The 19,626-nt window shown below is 28.6% G+C and overlaps 2 protein-coding genes across 3 annotated transcripts in view; both read left to right on the plus strand.

Annotated features, from left to right (window-relative positions):
* Positions 1 to 7,109: 7,109 nt before the first annotated feature.
* LOC102592890 (uncharacterized) overlaps positions 7,110 to 19,626 on the plus strand; it is a 16,432-nt gene continuing 3,915 nt past the window's right edge. The window contains exon 1 of one of the 2 annotated variants that reach the window (XR_001472097.1): positions 7,110 to 7,852. Coding sequence is in view for 1 of the 2 variants with exons in the window: in XM_015304293.1 (XP_015159779.1) it covers positions 7,180 to 7,797 (618 nt within the window). In the remaining variant the exon portion in view is untranslated. Of the gene's footprint in view, positions 7,946 to 19,626 lie in introns of those variants that run through there. The other variant, XM_015304293.1, reaches the window with a different exon arrangement.
* LOC107057755 (uncharacterized) lies at positions 10,635 to 12,079 on the plus strand. The gene is made up of 2 exons (XM_015304292.1): positions 10,635 to 11,270; positions 11,490 to 12,079. Exons 1-2 carry the CDS (start codon positions 10,761 to 10,763, stop codon positions 11,877 to 11,879), a joined length of 900 nt encoding a protein of 299 aa, XP_015159778.1. The 5' UTR covers positions 10,635 to 10,760; the 3' UTR covers positions 11,880 to 12,079.

Here is a 19,626-nt window from a genome sequence, read left to right on the forward strand (position 1 = left end):
TTTAAGTATGGATACATAATCATATATATATATACTCCAACACTATGATAGATAAATATCTACGAGTTTAAATTCACAATGTAATAAAATTTTAAATTTATAATAGCAGCCAGTAAATCATACTAAAATGGGAAAATTTATGCAGAAAAAATTATAATATATCCATGCGGAGCGCGGCGGATCGGATTTATGCGGATCAGTGAGTGGGGTGGATTGAATTTTTTTAAAAAAACTATTATGCTGGGTGAGGCGGAGCCGGTTGACATTTCTATAGGTTAAACTTAAACCACCCTGAAACTCCCCGATATCGCTTCATTGCCTTGAATTTTTTTTTATACAATATTTGGTTTGGTGTACTAAAGATATTATGCATTATATAATTTTTTAGAAAAAAATATTTGTTTATAAAAATACCCTCCACAAATATAGTGGGAAGGATGTATAAAAAGTTTTTGAGGGCAATTGTGTCTTTAATAATGCTAATGTATGTATTAGAACCCATTGCATTACTAATGCATAGAAATTCGTGCATGATATTTGTAATACACTCTCTAATACACAATAGGGTGTATTACTACTAATACAAGCATTAGTTATATATACATTAGCAAAGTGTACCAAACAAGGTACTAATAATATACCAATGTGATGAATTGCTTATCAGCTGGCACCATAATCTTCTCTCTGATAAATTCATGCAAAATTGATTTTTTAGAATAAATTAATTAATTTTATGTACACTAAACATGATTGTTCACCTAATGATAATTAGTGTCTAATTGCACATATAAAATGAAAAATATCAAGGCCGTCGGATTACCTATTGTAACAATTTTAAGTTTACGCATTTTGAATTTTAGAAAAAAAACAACTTACGAGTTTTGGATAGATAGTTCATACATATCACACCGTCAAATCAAACATCTCTAGATTAATGCAACATTGTTCAAATGCTAAGTTATCTACTGCTGATTAACTAATTCATTAGTTAGTTACCTCGATGATTAATGTGCTGGAAATATTCAGTTAGTGGGTTAGGATATATTGTAATTTCATCTCTATAACTATATATATAAAAGCTGATGCTGATGTCATATTCCACCACTTCACCGTTTAAATTCGGCATCGGAATAGGGGAGAAGAATCTAGAGTTATGGAGAACTCTAGAAACCCCTAGATATTTTCGAGAATGTTTTAGAATTCCCTAGAAATTGTAGAGAATTCTAGAATGTGTACTAAAGTGTAAATATTGTAGGGACTTGTAAAGTAATTATTATTTACACTTAGTCTCTTAGGGAGTAGTATAAATAGAGGGCATCTCATTTGCAAAATCATCAACCAAGTTGTAAAGTATCAAGCAAATACAAAGCCTTCTTCCAAAATCTTCCAAGTTTTTCTAAGTCTTTCTTTACATTCTTTTAGCGATCTTAGTTTCAAAGGCTTACTTGAGCTTACAAGATCTTGAAAGAATAGTGAGTAAGTTATCGAATGCGGCACGACGCTTTAGTGAGACTCTAAGTCCGTGACAGTAAGCTTCCCTCATGTAACACAATTCATTTTCCAAATCGATTATATCTCCTCCTCTCTTGCTCTTGTTTTTTCTTCCAATACTTCATCAATGCAATATCATATGTCTCGGAATATTTTGATTGAATTTTGATTGAACTGTAACTAAAACTCCAGCGCTCCCGCTTCTATGATTAAAATACAAGATAACCACGCACAAACTTGTAAGTCAGAATTGATCAGTATTATTCAATGGAACAACATCTAGGATCTTGATTTTCTTGAAATCGAAAGTTTGTACAAGAGTTGTTTGCAGCCATGGCTAAATTACTTGAAATATTACAAAAAAATCAGTAAAATTAATATTGACGTGAAATTGGATTACGAACGAAATGACATTCAAACTAATCAAATACCGGTCTCGATGGGTGCAACGAATAAAGAATACTGGAAACAATACAAGAAAATTTCATGATCAAGCCAGCCAGTTAGTTGCATTCCAAAGCTTGTTAGTACTATTTATGATAATACAAGCAATGACAAAACAAAGAGTACAAAAATTTCTGTACAATAAAAACACTTGTATCAACTTACTGCATCTTCTCTTTAAGATAAGAATAGATTTCCTCTGTTGTTCACGTCCAATTAAAATATATAGGGTAATCGCTCGAAATATTTCATCGATTAATTTCAAGTACAAGTTTTTCATCAGTAATAAGATACCTCCTGTCATCGCCGATTGCCATTCAAAGCCCAAATTTTACTCCTTAATACACCATTGCGTTTATTGAAGAATCATCCTCCTTTAGCTCTAATTTAGCAATTTTGTAGCAAATTTCCTCATGCTAGAAGTAGCAAATGAAAGAAACATTAAAGATTCTTCAAAATTGAAATGAATGTTTTGATTATCTAATCTTGGCGCTAGTAAAATCTGTATTCGATTAATAAATCCTTTTGTAAAGTAGGTCTTTATATAGGGTGTGTTTGGTATGAAGGAAAATGTTTTTCAATTTTCTCATGTTTATTTGGGTAAAATATTTTCTAAATCAACTCATTTTCCTCAAATTTAAGGAAAATGACTTCCCTTAAAAAATTAGGGAAAACATTTTCCAAAAACTTTCCTCCAACTTCAAATTACAATTTTTTTTGGATGAGATGTTTTACGTTAAAAATTTGGATCAACCCGAAAATAAAATACTCTAATCTACTCTGCGAATCTAGCAATAATCAACATAAATTACTTATAATATATGTCACATTGATTAAGTATGTCATTCAAATATTACTACAGTTAATTTCTGAAAATTAATCAGTATCCTCATGTCAACAAATCATTTATATCTATCAACAAGTGTTGTGATGGATTGGTAAGTACTCAATCATCTTTAACTAGAGGTCTCGTGTTTGAGTCCCCTGGATATGGAGTCACCTTTGTTAGGGAGCATTTTAGCTCCAATATGGGACTTCCCAATGTGAATCCAAATTTAATCGGGTTTTAATATGGGTACTGAACACCAAATGAAAATAAAAAAAAATAAAAATCATCCATGCCGCCTTGCCAGTCTAAGAGTTAGAAGAAGTAAAGCATCTTGTTGCATAGTTAATTAGTAATTAATAGTTGATTAAGACCTAATTAAGTTTGATTTAATAAACAAACTTAGGTCGTAGTTAATTCATACTATCCTTATCTTTTCCTAAAAAGCCCCTTTTAGAAGCAAAACTTTGCAATTAGAGAATTAGACAGAATGTTATAATTGCTTTAAGACATGATTTGATTAACTAGGCCGAATAACATAATGTCTTGAATCCTATTGCCTTCTATTTCCGTCAAATCGCCTGGCCTCCCTCGATTATTGGGAATCAAAGATCAAAAGACTTTCCTTTAATTCATTTAAAATTTTGATCGTTTTAGAGCATGCTCAAAAGAAAAAAGAAAAGTATATTTATCTTTTATTTTTCTACGACTTAATATATCAATTTATTAATTTATCAAAATTATATTTACAATTTTAGAGTCCATCAAATTTACAATTTTTTAGGGTGTTGTTAAAGGGGAGAATGTTTCCCACTAATCCATCAAACAGTTTGATTAGAGCTGTCAAAAAGGGCCAAAGAATTTGAAGGGCTAGGACGGGCCAACCCTTCATTTGGAAGGGCCTAAAAAATTCTCAACCCAGCCCAACCCTAGAAGGGCCGAGGGCTGGGGTGGGCTAGCCCTTTTTTTTTCATTTTTTTCTTTTCAAACTTATAATTCTATAACATCAAGAAAATGAGAAGATTTTCAAATCAAATATGGCAAACAATAGTGTTGTTTCAATAACACTAGCAAAAAAATCTAGTGTAATTAGCATGTATCTCGCATACCAGATACGCTAGCGAGATAATAGAGTGACAAGCAAGATGTGAGTGAAGTGAGGGCGCGAGATTTGTCTATGTATCCGAGATACATGCAAATCTACTTGGATAGAGTGTATCTAGAATAAATTAACCTAATTTTGAGTCTATATATTCCGAGATACATGTATCTGGACGTACCAAAATCTGGTAAGATTCATAATATTACAACATAGTGTGTATTTAAGTAATTAGATTATATACTAGTGAGATTATTGTAAGTTATCCTTAAATAAAAAGTTTTGGTCCATGGGCTGACCCCGGCCCTGCCCCAATCAAGTCTCAAGGGCCAAGGGCTTATAAGCTCTAATTTTAAATGGGCTTGAAAATTTCTAACCCAACCCTACCCCAATAACGGGTTGGGTTGGACCGGCCCCATAGGCTAAGCCCGTTTTGACAGCTCTAAGTTTGATAATGTAAATAATTAAGCAAATAAATATCCTTTAGAGATTATTTTTTTTAAAAAAAGAAGCAAATGGAGGCCAGAGATGTGGGCTTCTAAGCCGCCCTCAAGCCCAATCATTCATTAAATTGGCCCACTCGATGGACCGACCCAATTATACTTTAACAAACTCTGTATAGCAGGTAAAGTGCATGCATACCCAAGAGGCCGAGACGTCTCTAATTAACTTGTGTATGTTTTTTTTTTTACATGTGTATCTACTTTGGAATACCCGAGAGATGTCTCTAATTAATTTGTGTATGTCTTTAATCTTAATAAAGTCTAACTTGAAACATTGTATACAAGGTTTTATCTTTAGATAAAAATGAATGAACTTCAGTCATATGTAATTTCAGACATTGTGTATGACGTTTGATTTTTACAAATCTAACTCAACACATCACATATCTAAAGTGGTATGAGTACAAAATTCTAAAAACATGAATACAAATTAAATTGCTATGTCAACATCTACAAACTAAAAATGTTAAGGTCTAACCATCTCAAGATTAATTTCTGAAGCAAGATTATTTCTTTAACTAATAATCTTAATCACCACTATTTGAAGTTTTTGACATAATTAAATCATTTAATGACATTGTCCACTCCTTGCCATTTATATCTATCAAAAATCTAAAAGTTTCATGGATAGCAATATTGTGAGTACATAACATTATTGAGTTAGCTACTTCAACCAACTATTTTAACAAGTGGCAAAAGAATTTTGTAGTATATATAATTGCCCTGATTTTTATTCTTATAATATTGAGCAATAACATGGGATATCTTTATACTTGACTCGAATTGTTAACTGCACTCTTTTACCTATGACGTTACCAACTGATTACTTAAATCGAAACAAACCTAAATATAAGGATCTCTCGGACTATTTTACCTAGATCAAAGTTTAAAATATGGGGTGCAAGCTCAATGATTTTGTGCATGTAGTTGTGAGATATTAATTGTGTGGTTTCTTTTATGAGGAAAAAAATAAAATAAAAAAGAAGTGGTTTCTTTTGCTTCCTTTTGCTTTATAACGAAAATGTTGGCCCCTTTGTTGTCTCCATCGCGGTCACAAATATCATATCCGAAAAATATTTTATTTGCATTAAATATTTATATTATTTTATATCAAAGGATGTATATATATTCAAAGTTAATTATAAATGAATAAGTAATATGTACTTTTCCTTAAAATTATATTATTTAATTTGCTATAAAATCGCGGGGTATTATTAAAAAGAAATTCCACTACAAGAGAGTGCTGTTTAGGTTTAAGAATTGCTTACTTTACTGGGGAGGGCTTTTCAGAAACTCAAAGAACAAAACAATACTCCCTCCATCCCATTTTATATGATGTACTTTGATTTGGCACAAACTTTAAGAAAAATGGAAAAGACTTTTAAAACTTGTGGTCCAAAATGAATGATAGAAATTTGTGTGGTTGTAAATCATTTCATTAAGGGTAAAAAAGACATTTTATAGGCAAATTGTTACTTAAAATAGAAATGTGTCATTCTTTTTGGGACTGACTAAAAAGGAAAGTAAGTCATATAAATTCGGACAGAGGGAACAGTATTTTATTGAAATATTGTAAAATAAAAATCAATATAACTAGTTACTACTATTAAAGATTATGGTATAGTAATAAAAGTTTATGCATCTGTAATTAAAGATTTTAGATTTGAAATCTGAAATGAAATTGTCTTCGATATGACCCCTTAATAAAAAAAAAAAGGTGATTTTTATTACAAATTTAAATTAATCATGCCTTAAAATAAAATATGAATAAAAAACAAAAGGAGGTAACATTGATCCGACCATTATGAGCCCACCATAATAATAATAATAATAATAATAATAATAATAAAAAGATACAGTACTGCATGTTTTTCTTGTGAGAGTTTCTTAGTTTGTAAGGAAGCAGGTGGGTGTCCAATAAGATATGAACACCTAGACATAAGTTTTCTCATTAAGAAATAAAATAAAATATATTTAAATTATAACACGTGTCCCATAGAAAATAACGGTCCAGATTTATTTAGTTAACCTAATAATTTAAGGAAAAACTATCTAATTAAACATACTTCATTATAACATATACTTTTTTATCACTAATTAAAAGTTTTCTATCATAGATTGAATTAAATATACTTAGATATATGTATTTTTGCTACCACACATTAGATACATAAGAGAGGGGCGAACGAGATTTGTCATATTTGTCTGATACATATGAATTCACTTAGATACAATGTATCTAAAACAAATTACACTTAAATTTGACCTTATATATATACGAATCTGAAGGCACCAAAATCTGATAAAATATATAATATTACAAATTAAAATTTATCTAAGTAATTAGGTCATTCATTAACTAGCAAGATTTGTGTAACTTCTACTTATACCATATTCAAAATTATTATAACCATTGTTCTAAACACTATGAAATATTGTAACCACTTGTACTAAACACAGAAAGAAAAAAAATACTGTTACATAACCTAAACTGTCTCTCAATCGATAAAACAAAAAAAAGAACAACAATATATATATATATAAAATTATTAATCTAAAAGAAGCTGCACTCAAAAAAATTAAATTATTCTCATTTATTAGTCACGCAGCTTGGAAAAACAATATTAAGAAATTTATTGGTATCTTTCAATGAAGCCTAAAAAGAAAAAGTGAAAACGACAAGCATCTATTTCAACCATTAACAAAAAATATATACTTGTATGTATAGCCTATATATATACTCCCACGTTACCCCTAAAATCCCCAGAATTTCAAAAACAAAATCATTTCCTTAATCAAAACTCATTTGAATAAGCATGGAATCCTTAAATTTCCACAACATCAAATCAGAGAAAGCAAATGCCATGATAAGGTACAAAAAACGTCAAAGAGTAACAATGTTGTTTCGATTCATCGAATTCTGTATATTTTTCGTCGTAATCTCAAGATTTTCCACTCAAAAATTACCAGAGGGATTTGATGTCACCTTCATTAGTCCGCGATTCGTCTTTGTCCTTATAAACGCCATTGTTATCATCCTCTTCTTCAAATCAGGACAAGATGGTTCCATGGACAACGTTAAATTCGATTTGTATGATGAGTACATGCAAAAATATTCGATGAACAAAGAGGCGTATTATGAAGAGAGCAAAAAACAGAGCATTGTAGCAGAAAGACGATTAGAAAAGAGAATTCATCGAAGTCACTCGGAAAACTCTTTATGTTTGCCTCATGATGAGAGAAAAAGAATGATGAGGTCCGCTACAGTTGGATGCTTGAAAAATATAGACACTGACACTGTAAAACCAACAACCTCATATCCAGAGGATGGGATGAGCAATGTCGAATTCAGGAAAACTATTCAGGCCTTTATTGCAAGACAACAAAGATTATTGAAGGAAGAAGAGTTAGATATCTTGAAAAAATATCACTAGCACATTAGGTGAATAGTTAAGAAAACAAATGTAAGTTTATAGCTATTTCCATTAACTATTTAAAAAAAATAAAATTGTAGTATATTTAAAGTTAACTTGCATAAATCCAGGAGCTAATTACTTATATACACTTTAGTTAGTAATCTTACGTATCTTGCCAAGTTTTGGTACCTTCAGATACATGGGAATAAAATTAGGTGTAATTTGTTCTAAGATACATCGTATCCAAGCGAATTCATATGTATACAAATCTCGCTCGCCACTTTCTCATGTATCTGATAACTGAGCTAAATATATGTAGTATGTACTTAGTGTAGTTCGCATGTATTTGAGATATATACTAATCTCGTTCGCCTCCCTCCCCGATCTCGCTCGCTAGGGGTGTGCACTATTCGAATTAAACCGAATAACCAAACCAAATCAAACCGAAATTTTATTTGGATTGATTTTTTGGTTTTGGATTAATAAATTACTTTATTTGGTTTTTTGGTTTGGTTTCAGATTTAAAAAAATAAAAACCGAATTATCTCTCTCTATATATATGTGTGTGTTTAGGTTTAGAATTAAGTTGGAGTTAACCACTTTGTCCCTTTTTGGTTATTGCCTTTCACGATGATTACGTTTATATTTTATGCTTGAACATCTATATATATGTATACTTGTAAGTATTGTGTTTTAAGTTTTTCTTATGATTTATATTAGAAAGTATATTTAAGGGATTCAATATTATTACTTTGGTTATGTTAGTAATTATTGACATAACCGAATAACCAAATCGAAAAAAGCTTAATCGAATAGAGGAAAACCAAACCAAATTTATTTTGAATCGGATTGGGTTACACTTTTACAAAACCAAAAACCCAAAAATCCAAACCGAAAAACCGTATCGCTTGCCTCTCTTCCGATTTTTGTGTATCTGGTAGCAAAAATACATGTATCGAAGTGTATTTTGCTCAATATATGTAATATTTTAAAACTCTTAATTAGTGATAAAATATGTAATATTTTAAAAATATAGGTAATAATAATATTTGTTTTAGTGAAATATATCTAATTATATATTTTTCCCCATATTTAATTGCCATGATTTTTATTCTTTTAATATTGAGAAGATAATTACTAATCAAATCTAAAAAAATCAAAAGGTGAAAATATGGGGACAAGTTCAATGATTTTGGCCGTGTAATAGTGAGATGTTAAAAGTGGGAATTGTGTGGTTTTTTTAATGAGAAAAAAATAAATTTAAAAAGAAGTGGTTTCTATTGCTTCCTTTTGCTTTATAACGAAATGCTGCCCCTTTGACGGTCTCAAATATCATACCGGAAAGTTCTTTCATTTGAACTAAATGTTCACATTATTGTTTTAAAATTTCAATGCTTAATATTATATCTCTTCCGTTTCAATTTATGAAACACTATTTGATTAGATACAAAATTTAAGGGAAAAAAAAAAGACTTCTTAAAATTAGTAGTGTTGTTGATTTAAGAGTTGATAACTTTATTGGGAAAACCTTTGCCGAACTCAAAGAACAAAGCAGTCTTTATTGAATTATTACAATTATAATATAAACATAAAAATTAGTCTGACCGGTAAAGATTTAGGTATGATTGTAAATGTTATTATATCTCTAGTTAAAGATTTTAGATCTGAGCTTTTGAAATGAAATCGCTTCAATATGGATACTATATTTTAATTGAATTTTTTTATACAAATTTAAATTAGTCCAGTTTTGAAAAGACTAAAGTAAAATACTAAATATACAAAAAGTAAGATTGAGGGAGTTATTCGAATAGCAAATTTCACTCAATTTCAATTTTAAGATTATGAGTTTGAATCACCGGTGAGGAGACATAAAAGAAATAATTGATCTGACAATTCTTTATATATTTTTTGTGTAACTTTTATAACAAAAAATAATAGTAGGAGAACTGGCATGCGGCAAATAACAATTTCTTAGTTTGTAAGGAAGGAGGGTGGGGTTTCCAATAAAATATGTACACTTGCAAATATATTAACTAACACATATATTATGGGAAGTTTCCATGTCTCAAGTAAGCTTATTAAAAAAGGGAAAAAAATAATTATTACCCAGTACAGACCGTACAGTATGCTAATTAAGCATATATTTAACAATTATTACAAGTACAGTGTGCTAATCATACTTACCTATTTTGGCATGTTGCTTTACCCTGATAATACAAGGTATTATTTGGACAATTATTAGTTACTATAAAAAAAGTTAAATTAATATTTGATATTCATATATGACTTCCACGAATATATCTGATTAGAAGAAAACTTAATATTTCTCTAAATTCAATTTGTTTGTCTTACTTTACTTTGTTTTAAAAAAAAGTGTCTCTTCTAGTTTTTGGTAACTCTTTAATTCTAACTTTTCATATTATATGTTTAAAATCATAAAATTAAATGACATTTTAATGCACTTAGTTTTCGTTTAAAATATAGTATTTAAAGTTTTTTTTACTTTCTTAGACTTTTAGTAGACAAACAACTTAAAACAAATGAATTACTAATAACAATTTCAATACACAAATTGAAAAAATTATCATTATTGAAGGTTATAAATATATTTGGTAGACGTGAATATAGAACACATGTAGAAGTGTGCATACTTTATCTAACAAATAAAGGTCATAAACATATAAAATTATTAATCAGAAAAAGATGCACTAGAAAAAAGATAGTAATACTATTTTCATGAATATAGTCACGTAGCTCGGGAAAGATATTATTAATCTCTTTGAATGTAGCCTAAAAAAGCCTATAAAGAAAAAGATAAAAGTGAAAACGACAAGCATCTAGTTCAACAATTAACAAAAAATGAGAAAGAAGAAGACTTGTTAGCTATATATACTCCCACATAAAATCCCCAGAATCTCAACAACAAACATAAAAGATCCTTAATCCAAATTAATTTTTGGTTTCGAGTGAAAATAATATACATGGAATCCTTAAATTTCCACAACATCAAATTGGAGAAAGCAAATGCTATGTTAAGATACAAAAAGCGTCAAAGAGTGACAATGTTCATCGTTTTCTGCATATTTTTCACCATAATCTCAAGATTTTCTATTCAATTGCCACTCTCGACAGATTATGTCAAGGGATTTGGTGTCACCCTCATTAGTCCTCGATTTGTCTTTGTTCTTGTAAACATAATTGTCATCATCCTCTTCTTCAAATCAGGACATTCATCTGCCGCGGACAACGTTAAATTCGATTTGTATGATGAGTACAAGCAAAAATATTCGATGAACAACGAGGCTTGCTGTAAAAAACAGAGGAAACAGAGCATTTTGGTTGAAGAGGCTAATTGTGAACAGAGCATTACTAATTGTGAACAGAGCAAGAAACAGAGGAAACTGGCAGAAAGGCGATTAGAAAAGAGAATTCATCATAGTCATTCGGAAAACGTTTTATGTTTGTCTCATGATGAGAAAAAAACTAGAAAAGTAATTATCAGGTCAGCTACAGTTGGATGCTTGAAAAATATAGACACTGACAGTGTAAAACCAACAACCTCATATCCAGAGGCAAATTGTGAACAGAGGAGAATTTTGGTTGAAGAGACTAATTGTGAACAGAGCAGTGTAGCAGAAAGGCAATTAGAAAAGATAATTCATCGTAGTCATTCGGAGAACTCTTTATGTTTGCCTCATGATGAGAAAAAAAGAATGATGAGGTCAGCTACAGTTGGATGCTTGAAAAATATAGACACTGACAGTGTAAAACCAACAACCTCATATCCAGAGGCAAATTGTGAACAGAGGAGAATTTTGGTTGAAGAGACTAATTGTGAACAGAGCAGTGTAGCAGAAAGGCAATTAGAAAAGATAATTCATCGTAGTCATTCGGAGAACTCTTTATGTTTGCCTCATGATGAGAAAAAAAGAATGATGAGGTCAGCTACAGTTGGATGCTTGAAAAATATAGACACTGACACTGTAAAACCAACAACCTCGGATGGGCTGAGCAGTGTCGAATTCAGGAAAACTGTTGAGGCATTTATTGCAAGACAACAAAGATTATTGAAGGAAGAAGAGTTTTCAATTTCAACATAAGAGATAGAAGATAAATACAGATATCATGGAAGAAATAACAGAGTTTTAACTAGCACATTATGTGATCGGTTTTTTTTTTGAGAAAACAAATGTAAGTGCATTCACAATATCAATTTTGTCACTTTGGACGATCATATGTTCATGTGCGTGCTGATTGAATGGCACTGTTAATTAAAACATGAGAATCTTCAATTCAGACAGAAGTGTGTCGTAATGGAAATCGAACTTGATCACTTCCATGGAAAGAAAAAGAAAAGTTTCACCATACAATACTTAAAAAATTAGGTAACTTGTACCTTATTTAGTGTTATTTTGAAATAAATTTTCGATAAATGAAATTTGATTAATTAAATTGATCAATGAACATCAATTAAGTATTTAGTTTTCTTATATTGATTAAATTCATATTTTCAAGACTAATAACTCTCAAGATTAAAATAGAAAAAAATAATGTCTTTTTAAAATTAATTTGTGAAATGACAAGTATGTAGAAACATCTATTTTCTCATTAAGAACAGCGTATAAATAGAAATGTATGGAGATGGGGGAGTAATATGAGAAGAAACTTCTATTGTTTTATTTTTTAAAACTTATGGTAGAAGTGTTCACGTTTTTTTTTAAAATGATAGAAATGAAAATAATGAAGGTTACTAAAAAGTAGAAAGTAATTAATTTCGTTTTCTCTTTCTTCTTCTTAGTCTTTTTTATTTTTTTTAAAGTTCGACAGAAATTAGGTAAAGTCTAAGAAGACGGCTAGAGTAAAGGTAATACAACTATTGCTCTAAGTTTCAACACAATTTTTTACAAATAAATTCTTAGAAATGTTGATTTTCACTTTATTAAAAATATTATGATAAATAAAACTGTCACTAAATATACTTTTTTCAGTTAAAGCTACACTATTTCTTTTATTTTAATTTATGTAAAGATAAGTAATTATAGATGTAGATCAAGCAAATAAGGTTTTTTTATGATACTTTTGTTCAAGGAAATGAGTAATAGAACAAATTGTAAGAAGAACTATTGTATTGAATCGAACTCTTATACATGGTCATTTATTAATTTGAAATTCATAATTTATTTCTAAATATTTACAGTATATTATTAAATAAATGTATCTTTCAAATATTACTATTTAAAAAAAAAATTCTTATTACTATAAGATCTAAAGGACGCATAAAACGCGTACGCTAAGACTTATTTTATTAAAATGTCATTATCTAAGAGGTTGGTTTAATAAACGAACAAGGTCTTAGTTAATTGATTGTATCTATATCTCTTCCAATAAAGTTTGCACTTAGAGATGATTATAATGTTAAACTATTGTTAGGATAGAAAAAGAAATTAATCTTGCCTTTTTTCTTGTATTTTTAAAAGTGAAAATTTTATAAATGACATATATAAGACTAATATTCTCAAGTTATGACAGTATAATAATACTTTCAAGTTGTAACAATAAAAAATTTCAGGTCGTAACAATTTATTAAAAAATAGAGTTTTAAAATAATAGTAAAAAATAATTTTTAAAAATTATTAAAAGGAAAAAACGGATAAAGTTATATTAATTAATTTGAATACATTAAGGATAATTGATAGTTGCCATAAATTTAGGAAATTCAAAACAAAGTATGAATATTTGTTTTCCTTTTTTTACTCAATCAGTTAACAGTAATTCAAAAAGCAGATTCTTTTTTAGTAGTAATTATGGATATGTTAGTAGTAATTAATTTTAAATTCATTAATGATAATTAATATGTGCCATAAAATTAGGAGATTCATAAAAAAAGGAATATTTGTTTTCCATTTTTTACTCAAATCAATTAAATTTCATTCAAAAAACATATTATTATTATTTTTTTCAAACGTTTATCTCTCCTCTCAATTTTTTCTGTAATTTGTCATCAGTCACAACTAGTTTCAGTTGATTTTATCCAATAATTTTCATTTGTGTTGTAATGGACGACTTCTTATCAATATTAATAAACACATGGTGATAGATGGGATCTTTCAGATTGGTGTTCTTTGCAATTTTTTATTTGTATTATTATACAACTCAAGCTTAAAAAAAATAATTAAGAACAATGATACTGGAAAGAAGTTTTTGGATTTTGGTTGTGTATAATAGAATTTAATTGTGACGTTTTTGGTATGAACACTCTTTTTTTTTAGATTACATAATATTTGTTTGAAAATGCAAAAGATTTTGGTATGAATTTTTTCTAATTTATGGTTTCTGGTAAAAATAAATTACATAGAATTTATTTCTAATTGGTATACTGGTCATACCATTTTTTTTGTACAATTTTGGACTTATATTTGAATGAATTGTGTATATTGGTTACTTAAAAAATTATTCAGATTTTGTTTGTGTATAATAGTTTTAATTATGACTTATGAACATTACATAAAATTTGTTTGAAATTGGTATATATTTTGGTATGAACATTCATTTTTCTGTATGTTTCTGGTTAAAAAAATTACATAATTTTTTTTTGAAATTGGTATACTGGTTATATCATGTTGGTACGATTTTGGCATTATATTGGAATGAATTTCGTATACTATTTATCTAATAAATGACAATTAATTGTTAGAAGTATTATTAATTTTTTGATATGGTTCTGGTATAAAAATTGACGTAAATTTTGTATGAAACTGGTATAATAGTAAGATCAAATTTGTATGAAAATTTATAATTTTTATGGCACGAATGTGGTATAATTCAATTTCTATTTTTGGCATTATATTGGTTGGAATTGTGCATAATACTGGGATGAAATTGATATACTGTTTATTTAATAAAAGATAATTGCTAGTTATAAATTGTATGATTTCGTTTTTTTTTTGCATGAATCTGGTATGAATCAGTGTTTACTTTTGGCATGAAATAGGTATAAAAAGTATGCATAAAAATGGTATGAAATTTTTATATTGATATAACATATATATAAAAGTTATTTGTACTTTTGTATCCTGTAATACCGACACAATAATTTATGATGGAATAGAAAAATATTCAATTCAAAAAGTGTCGGAGCATAAATTATTGCCGCCTGTTTCAAAAAGAAATGTAGGAAGACCACAACTTGAACATTGGAAATGGCTTGCTGATGTGAAGCTCAAGAGGTCTAAGGTTACGTGTAGTACATGTCGTCAAGAGGGACACAACAGGATGACATGTTCAAATTACCCTGCTGGAAAAAAAAGACATAATTTTTTTTTTTGATTTGGTCGTTTTATTGTGACAAACTCATGTTTTTTATTTATTTTGTCTTTTAAGTTAATGAATTATAATTTCATACTCCCTCCGTCCCTTTTTAGTTGTCCACTTTAGAAATGACACACAGATTAAGGCAACAATGATTAGCACAGTGAAGTTACAATTTTATCCTTATGACAACTTTTCAACTTCAAAATACAACCACTTATTTGAATTCAAGTGAAATAAATTGGAGGGAAACAACATACACTTTTACAATTTTCAAGAAGTGTAAATAAGGGTATAATAGGAAAAAATTTGTTGTCCTTTCTTGATTTGTCAAAATGGACAACTAAATAGGGACAACTAAAAAAGGAAATATGGACAAGTAAATAGGGACGGAGGGAGTAACATTTATTATGTGTACTAGCCAACCTAAAACTAGTTAATGTTGTATCCAATTTGTATACATTTGGTATCGAACTGATATTCCATTGAAAAAATTGAAAAAACATGAAATTGAGATTTCAAACGAATTAGCTAACCTAAAACTAGTTAATGTTGTACTCAATTAACATACATTTGGTATCTAACTGATATTCAATTGGAAAAATTGAAAAAATACGTAATTGAGATTTCAACTAAATTAGTCAGCCTAAAACTAGTTAATTTTGTACCCAATTGACATACATTTAGTATCGAACTGATATCCCATTGGAAAATTTGAAAAACCAACATGTAATTGAGATTTCAACAGAATTAGTCAGTCTAAAACAAGTTAATGTTATATCCAATTGATATACATTTGGTATCTATCTGATATCCCATTGAAAAAATTGAAAAATCAACAAGTAATTGAGATTCAACCAAATTAGATAACCTAAAACAAGTTAATGTTGTATCCAATTGGTATCCATTTGATACCTAACATATACCTCACTTGAAAATAGAAAAAAAATGTAATTGATGTTAAACTGGTATCCAACTGGAAAATTTAAGCTCTACTTGTATCCAATTGGTATTTAATTAGTATCAAACTGGTGTCCAATTGGGTATCAAATTGATATCCAACTAGAAAAACTAAGTCTATTTGTATGAAATTGGTATCTAATTGGTATTCAGCTGAAAATACAACATATAATTAAGATTTTGACTGAATAAGTCAATCTAGACTAATTAACATTGTATCCAATTGGTATCCATTTCGAAAACCTAATTGTAACAATGTATACAATTGATATCTAAATAGAATTTTAAGATATTTAATTCTTATTACTTTGTATATGCAGTTTTTTTCAAACTAAAATCTCAATCTAAAACTGGCTACTGTATATATCCAATTTGTATCCAGGTTGAAAAATATGACTAATACTGCATGAAATTGGTATCCAGCTGGTGACCAACTTTTAGCCATCTGGGTTTAATTAAGCCTAACAATGTATATTTATATACTCAACATAAAACATACTCTTCATTTTCAAATATCATGAACGAAAATCAATAAAATTTGTTTAATATTGCATAGTAACAATAATGCATAGTATATATTATTGCCAAAAACTGAAGCAAAAAATAAACAACATCCTAAAATCATGAAAGTCTAAGTCAATCATCTATTTGACAACTGATCTCTTTGGTCTTGGTGTAGGATAATTGGTAGTATACAGATCATGTTCTTTTGCTATGCTCGGTCCATCAACTTTGCTAGCAACAATACCAGTTACTTCACTCTCACTAATTGTGTCATCAGCGTTCCCACTTCTTCCATACTACCATGGGATTGTGGCGTACCTTTGACGATATTTTACATCAACATCAATGTGACCCATATCAAAAACTTCACTGCTAATACATTCAGCAAATAAACATGTGTACATGCCACAATCACTGAAAAAATATTGAAAAAAATTATTTTGAAAAAGAAAGTGAATTAATTATTATGAAAAAATTACAATAATTTAGGAATACATACTTTGATATTGGATCTTGTTAATGTACATCATTGATAAATTCAACTTTGAGAGAATCAAGTTGAGCGGCAGTTTTCGTTTGAATGGAGAAGAAGAACAATGGAGAAGTTGGAAGAGAAAGAAAAATTGGCGTGGATGGAAAGAGAACGTGGGTATGTGAAAGTGGGGTGGGGTGTGGCATGTGATAAGGTAAAAGAAATCTCTCGAAAGGTGTAATTGATAATTATGAATTTATTCTCTCTCATAATTTTCTCTTTCTCTCACCTATTAACATTATATAAATTAATTAATAAAATATAATTAATTAATTTATAAATTAAAACTGATCTGTTAATAAATGTGTTAATAACAAAAGAACGAGAATCAAGGTAAAATCTCTAAAAATGTGTAAGAGATAATTATGGTAGATTCTTTATTTATATCATTTAATAATAAAAATAAAATTATAAAAGACTAATTATTTAATAAAGTAAAATTAAGTTGATTTATAAATAAAAAGTGATATGTTATAACCCGTAATTAAACTGTTATAAGCAATAATATTTTGAAAGTATCATTTATCACACTTGGCGTGCCAGAAATTGGAGGCGATACAAAGGCACATGTATACAGACGGATGAGGCAATTGCACAGATAAAGAAGGAAATCAGAGAAAGGTTACAGTTACTTAGTAGTTCCAAGAAAGCAATGAAATGTAGGACTTTTATTCAGCATTTAATGTATATTTAGTTTTCTTATGATTTGGTAGAACCCTGTTCTTTGTTATCAGAGAAAGGTGCTCTTCATTTGTATTCGTACTTTTTGTTGGTTATGGTAATATATTTACAGTTGTTACCAAAAAAATAAAATAATTTAAAAGTAGACTTAAAATCCGTAATATTACCCCTTAAATATATATGTGGGGTGATTTTTCTTTTTTAAATCAATATAAATTTGGAGCCTACTAAGTTTTCTATGTTTCCCACTATAAGATCGGGGCTCAAGCCCAATCATTCATTGAATTGACCCACTCATGGGCCCACGGCCCACCCTACTTTACCGAAATTACGAGGGGAGAAATGTTTTTGATATATATCTCAATTTTGCAATTTAGAACTAATATATCTTTTGTTATAAAAATGGCTTACTTATAATTTTATCGTTATAATGGTTTTCTTATATATATTTTTCCTATTACAAAATGACTTATATTGCCCCTTTTTGCTTAATGAAAAATGAAGATATTTATTTAATTTTTTTAAAATTTTTAAAGAAATCTATGTAGGAGTATATATGATCCTTTTATCAAAGATGAGAGATATTTTATTTTTCTCAGACATTTTCTTTTTACTTTTTAAATTCAGCAGCTATTTTGAGTTTTATATATATCTCTATTATTATTGTTTGAGTTGCGACTATATTGGAATTTATTTTAATGGGGCATCTATAATAAATTTTACAAGAAAATGAGTGGAAAATATTTGAACATCAAAATAATAAACCAAAAAAGTACATTTAAAATTGTTTTTCTTACTCCCATTAGACCAAGAGAGTATATATTGTTAGGATTTTGCTCTGATTTTCTTATCATATTTTAAGTTTTATTTTTTACAAAAGGGAAAAACAAAGTATTACCATAAATGTTTAACTATCCTAAAAGGAAAACATTTTTTTCTTCCATATTTGGTTTATTCTTTCCTTAGAGGAAAAGTTTGGAAATCTACAAAATTGAAGATACATATTCTCATAGCATAACACAATAGCATCCACAATATAGTCATTTAGAGAATTTTGTTCATGGAGTGATTTATATCTCAACAGTTTTAATAATATTCTTTTATATTAGTTTTCATATAATAATATTATGTTTTAGTATAAGTTTTTGTTATCTGATTTATCAATTCTATGATTTGCAATTGTAAGCTTGCGCATGACTCCCTAATCACTTTCGAACCAACATATATCTGGATCAAATGTGTAACAGTAGGGATATATATAAATTACTTTATAATAAAAAGAGATATCAATTCTAAATCACAAAATTAAGACTGTTTTCCCATTCAAGAAATACACTAATAATTTCTTATCAACTATTTCCCCTTTTTTTCTTTTCAACGAACTGTACAAAGTAATAAAACAAATAAAAAAGTGAATATATGGGGTCCAATCCCAATTATTTATACCAAGTATTAGTGAGATGTTAAATGAATGATTTTTTTAAAAAAAGTTAAGAAGTCGGGTCTTTTAATTCTTTTTTGATTTATCAACCAAAAGTTGGAACGTCTAGAGTCTCCAACCCACTCTCAAACAATTTATTCATACCTATAACTAAAAATGTAAGATATATATTTTCATTACTTTATAGTAAAACATTCTAAATATTTGTTTATCAAATGCAAGAGGATTATTTTTGGGTGGTATTAATTTAGAAATAGCCAACTTTCTTCGAGGGTGTTTTCAAAGCAAAAGAACAAAACGGTCTTTTTTTATTATAATATTGTCACGTAAAATCAATCCGACCATAATGTGCCCACCATAATCAAAAGATATATATATATATATATATATATATATATATATATATATATATATAAAACAT

The sequence above is a fragment of the Solanum tuberosum genome, unplaced genomic scaffold, assembly GCF_000226075.1.
Source record: "Solanum tuberosum cultivar DM 1-3 516 R44 unplaced genomic scaffold, SolTub_3.0 scf00531, whole genome shotgun sequence".
Lineage (NCBI taxonomy): Eukaryota > Viridiplantae > Streptophyta > Magnoliopsida > Solanales > Solanaceae > Solanum > Solanum tuberosum.

Coding starts and splice junctions, on each gene's coding strand:
- LOC107057755 (XM_015304292.1), top strand. CDS start 10,761: ATGGAATCCTTAAATTTCCACAACATCAAATTGGAGAAAGCAAATGCT. Junction 11,271..11,489: donor ATGAGAAAAAAACTAGAAAA/GTAATTATCAGG, acceptor GATGAGAAAAAA/AGAATGATGAGGTCAGCTAC.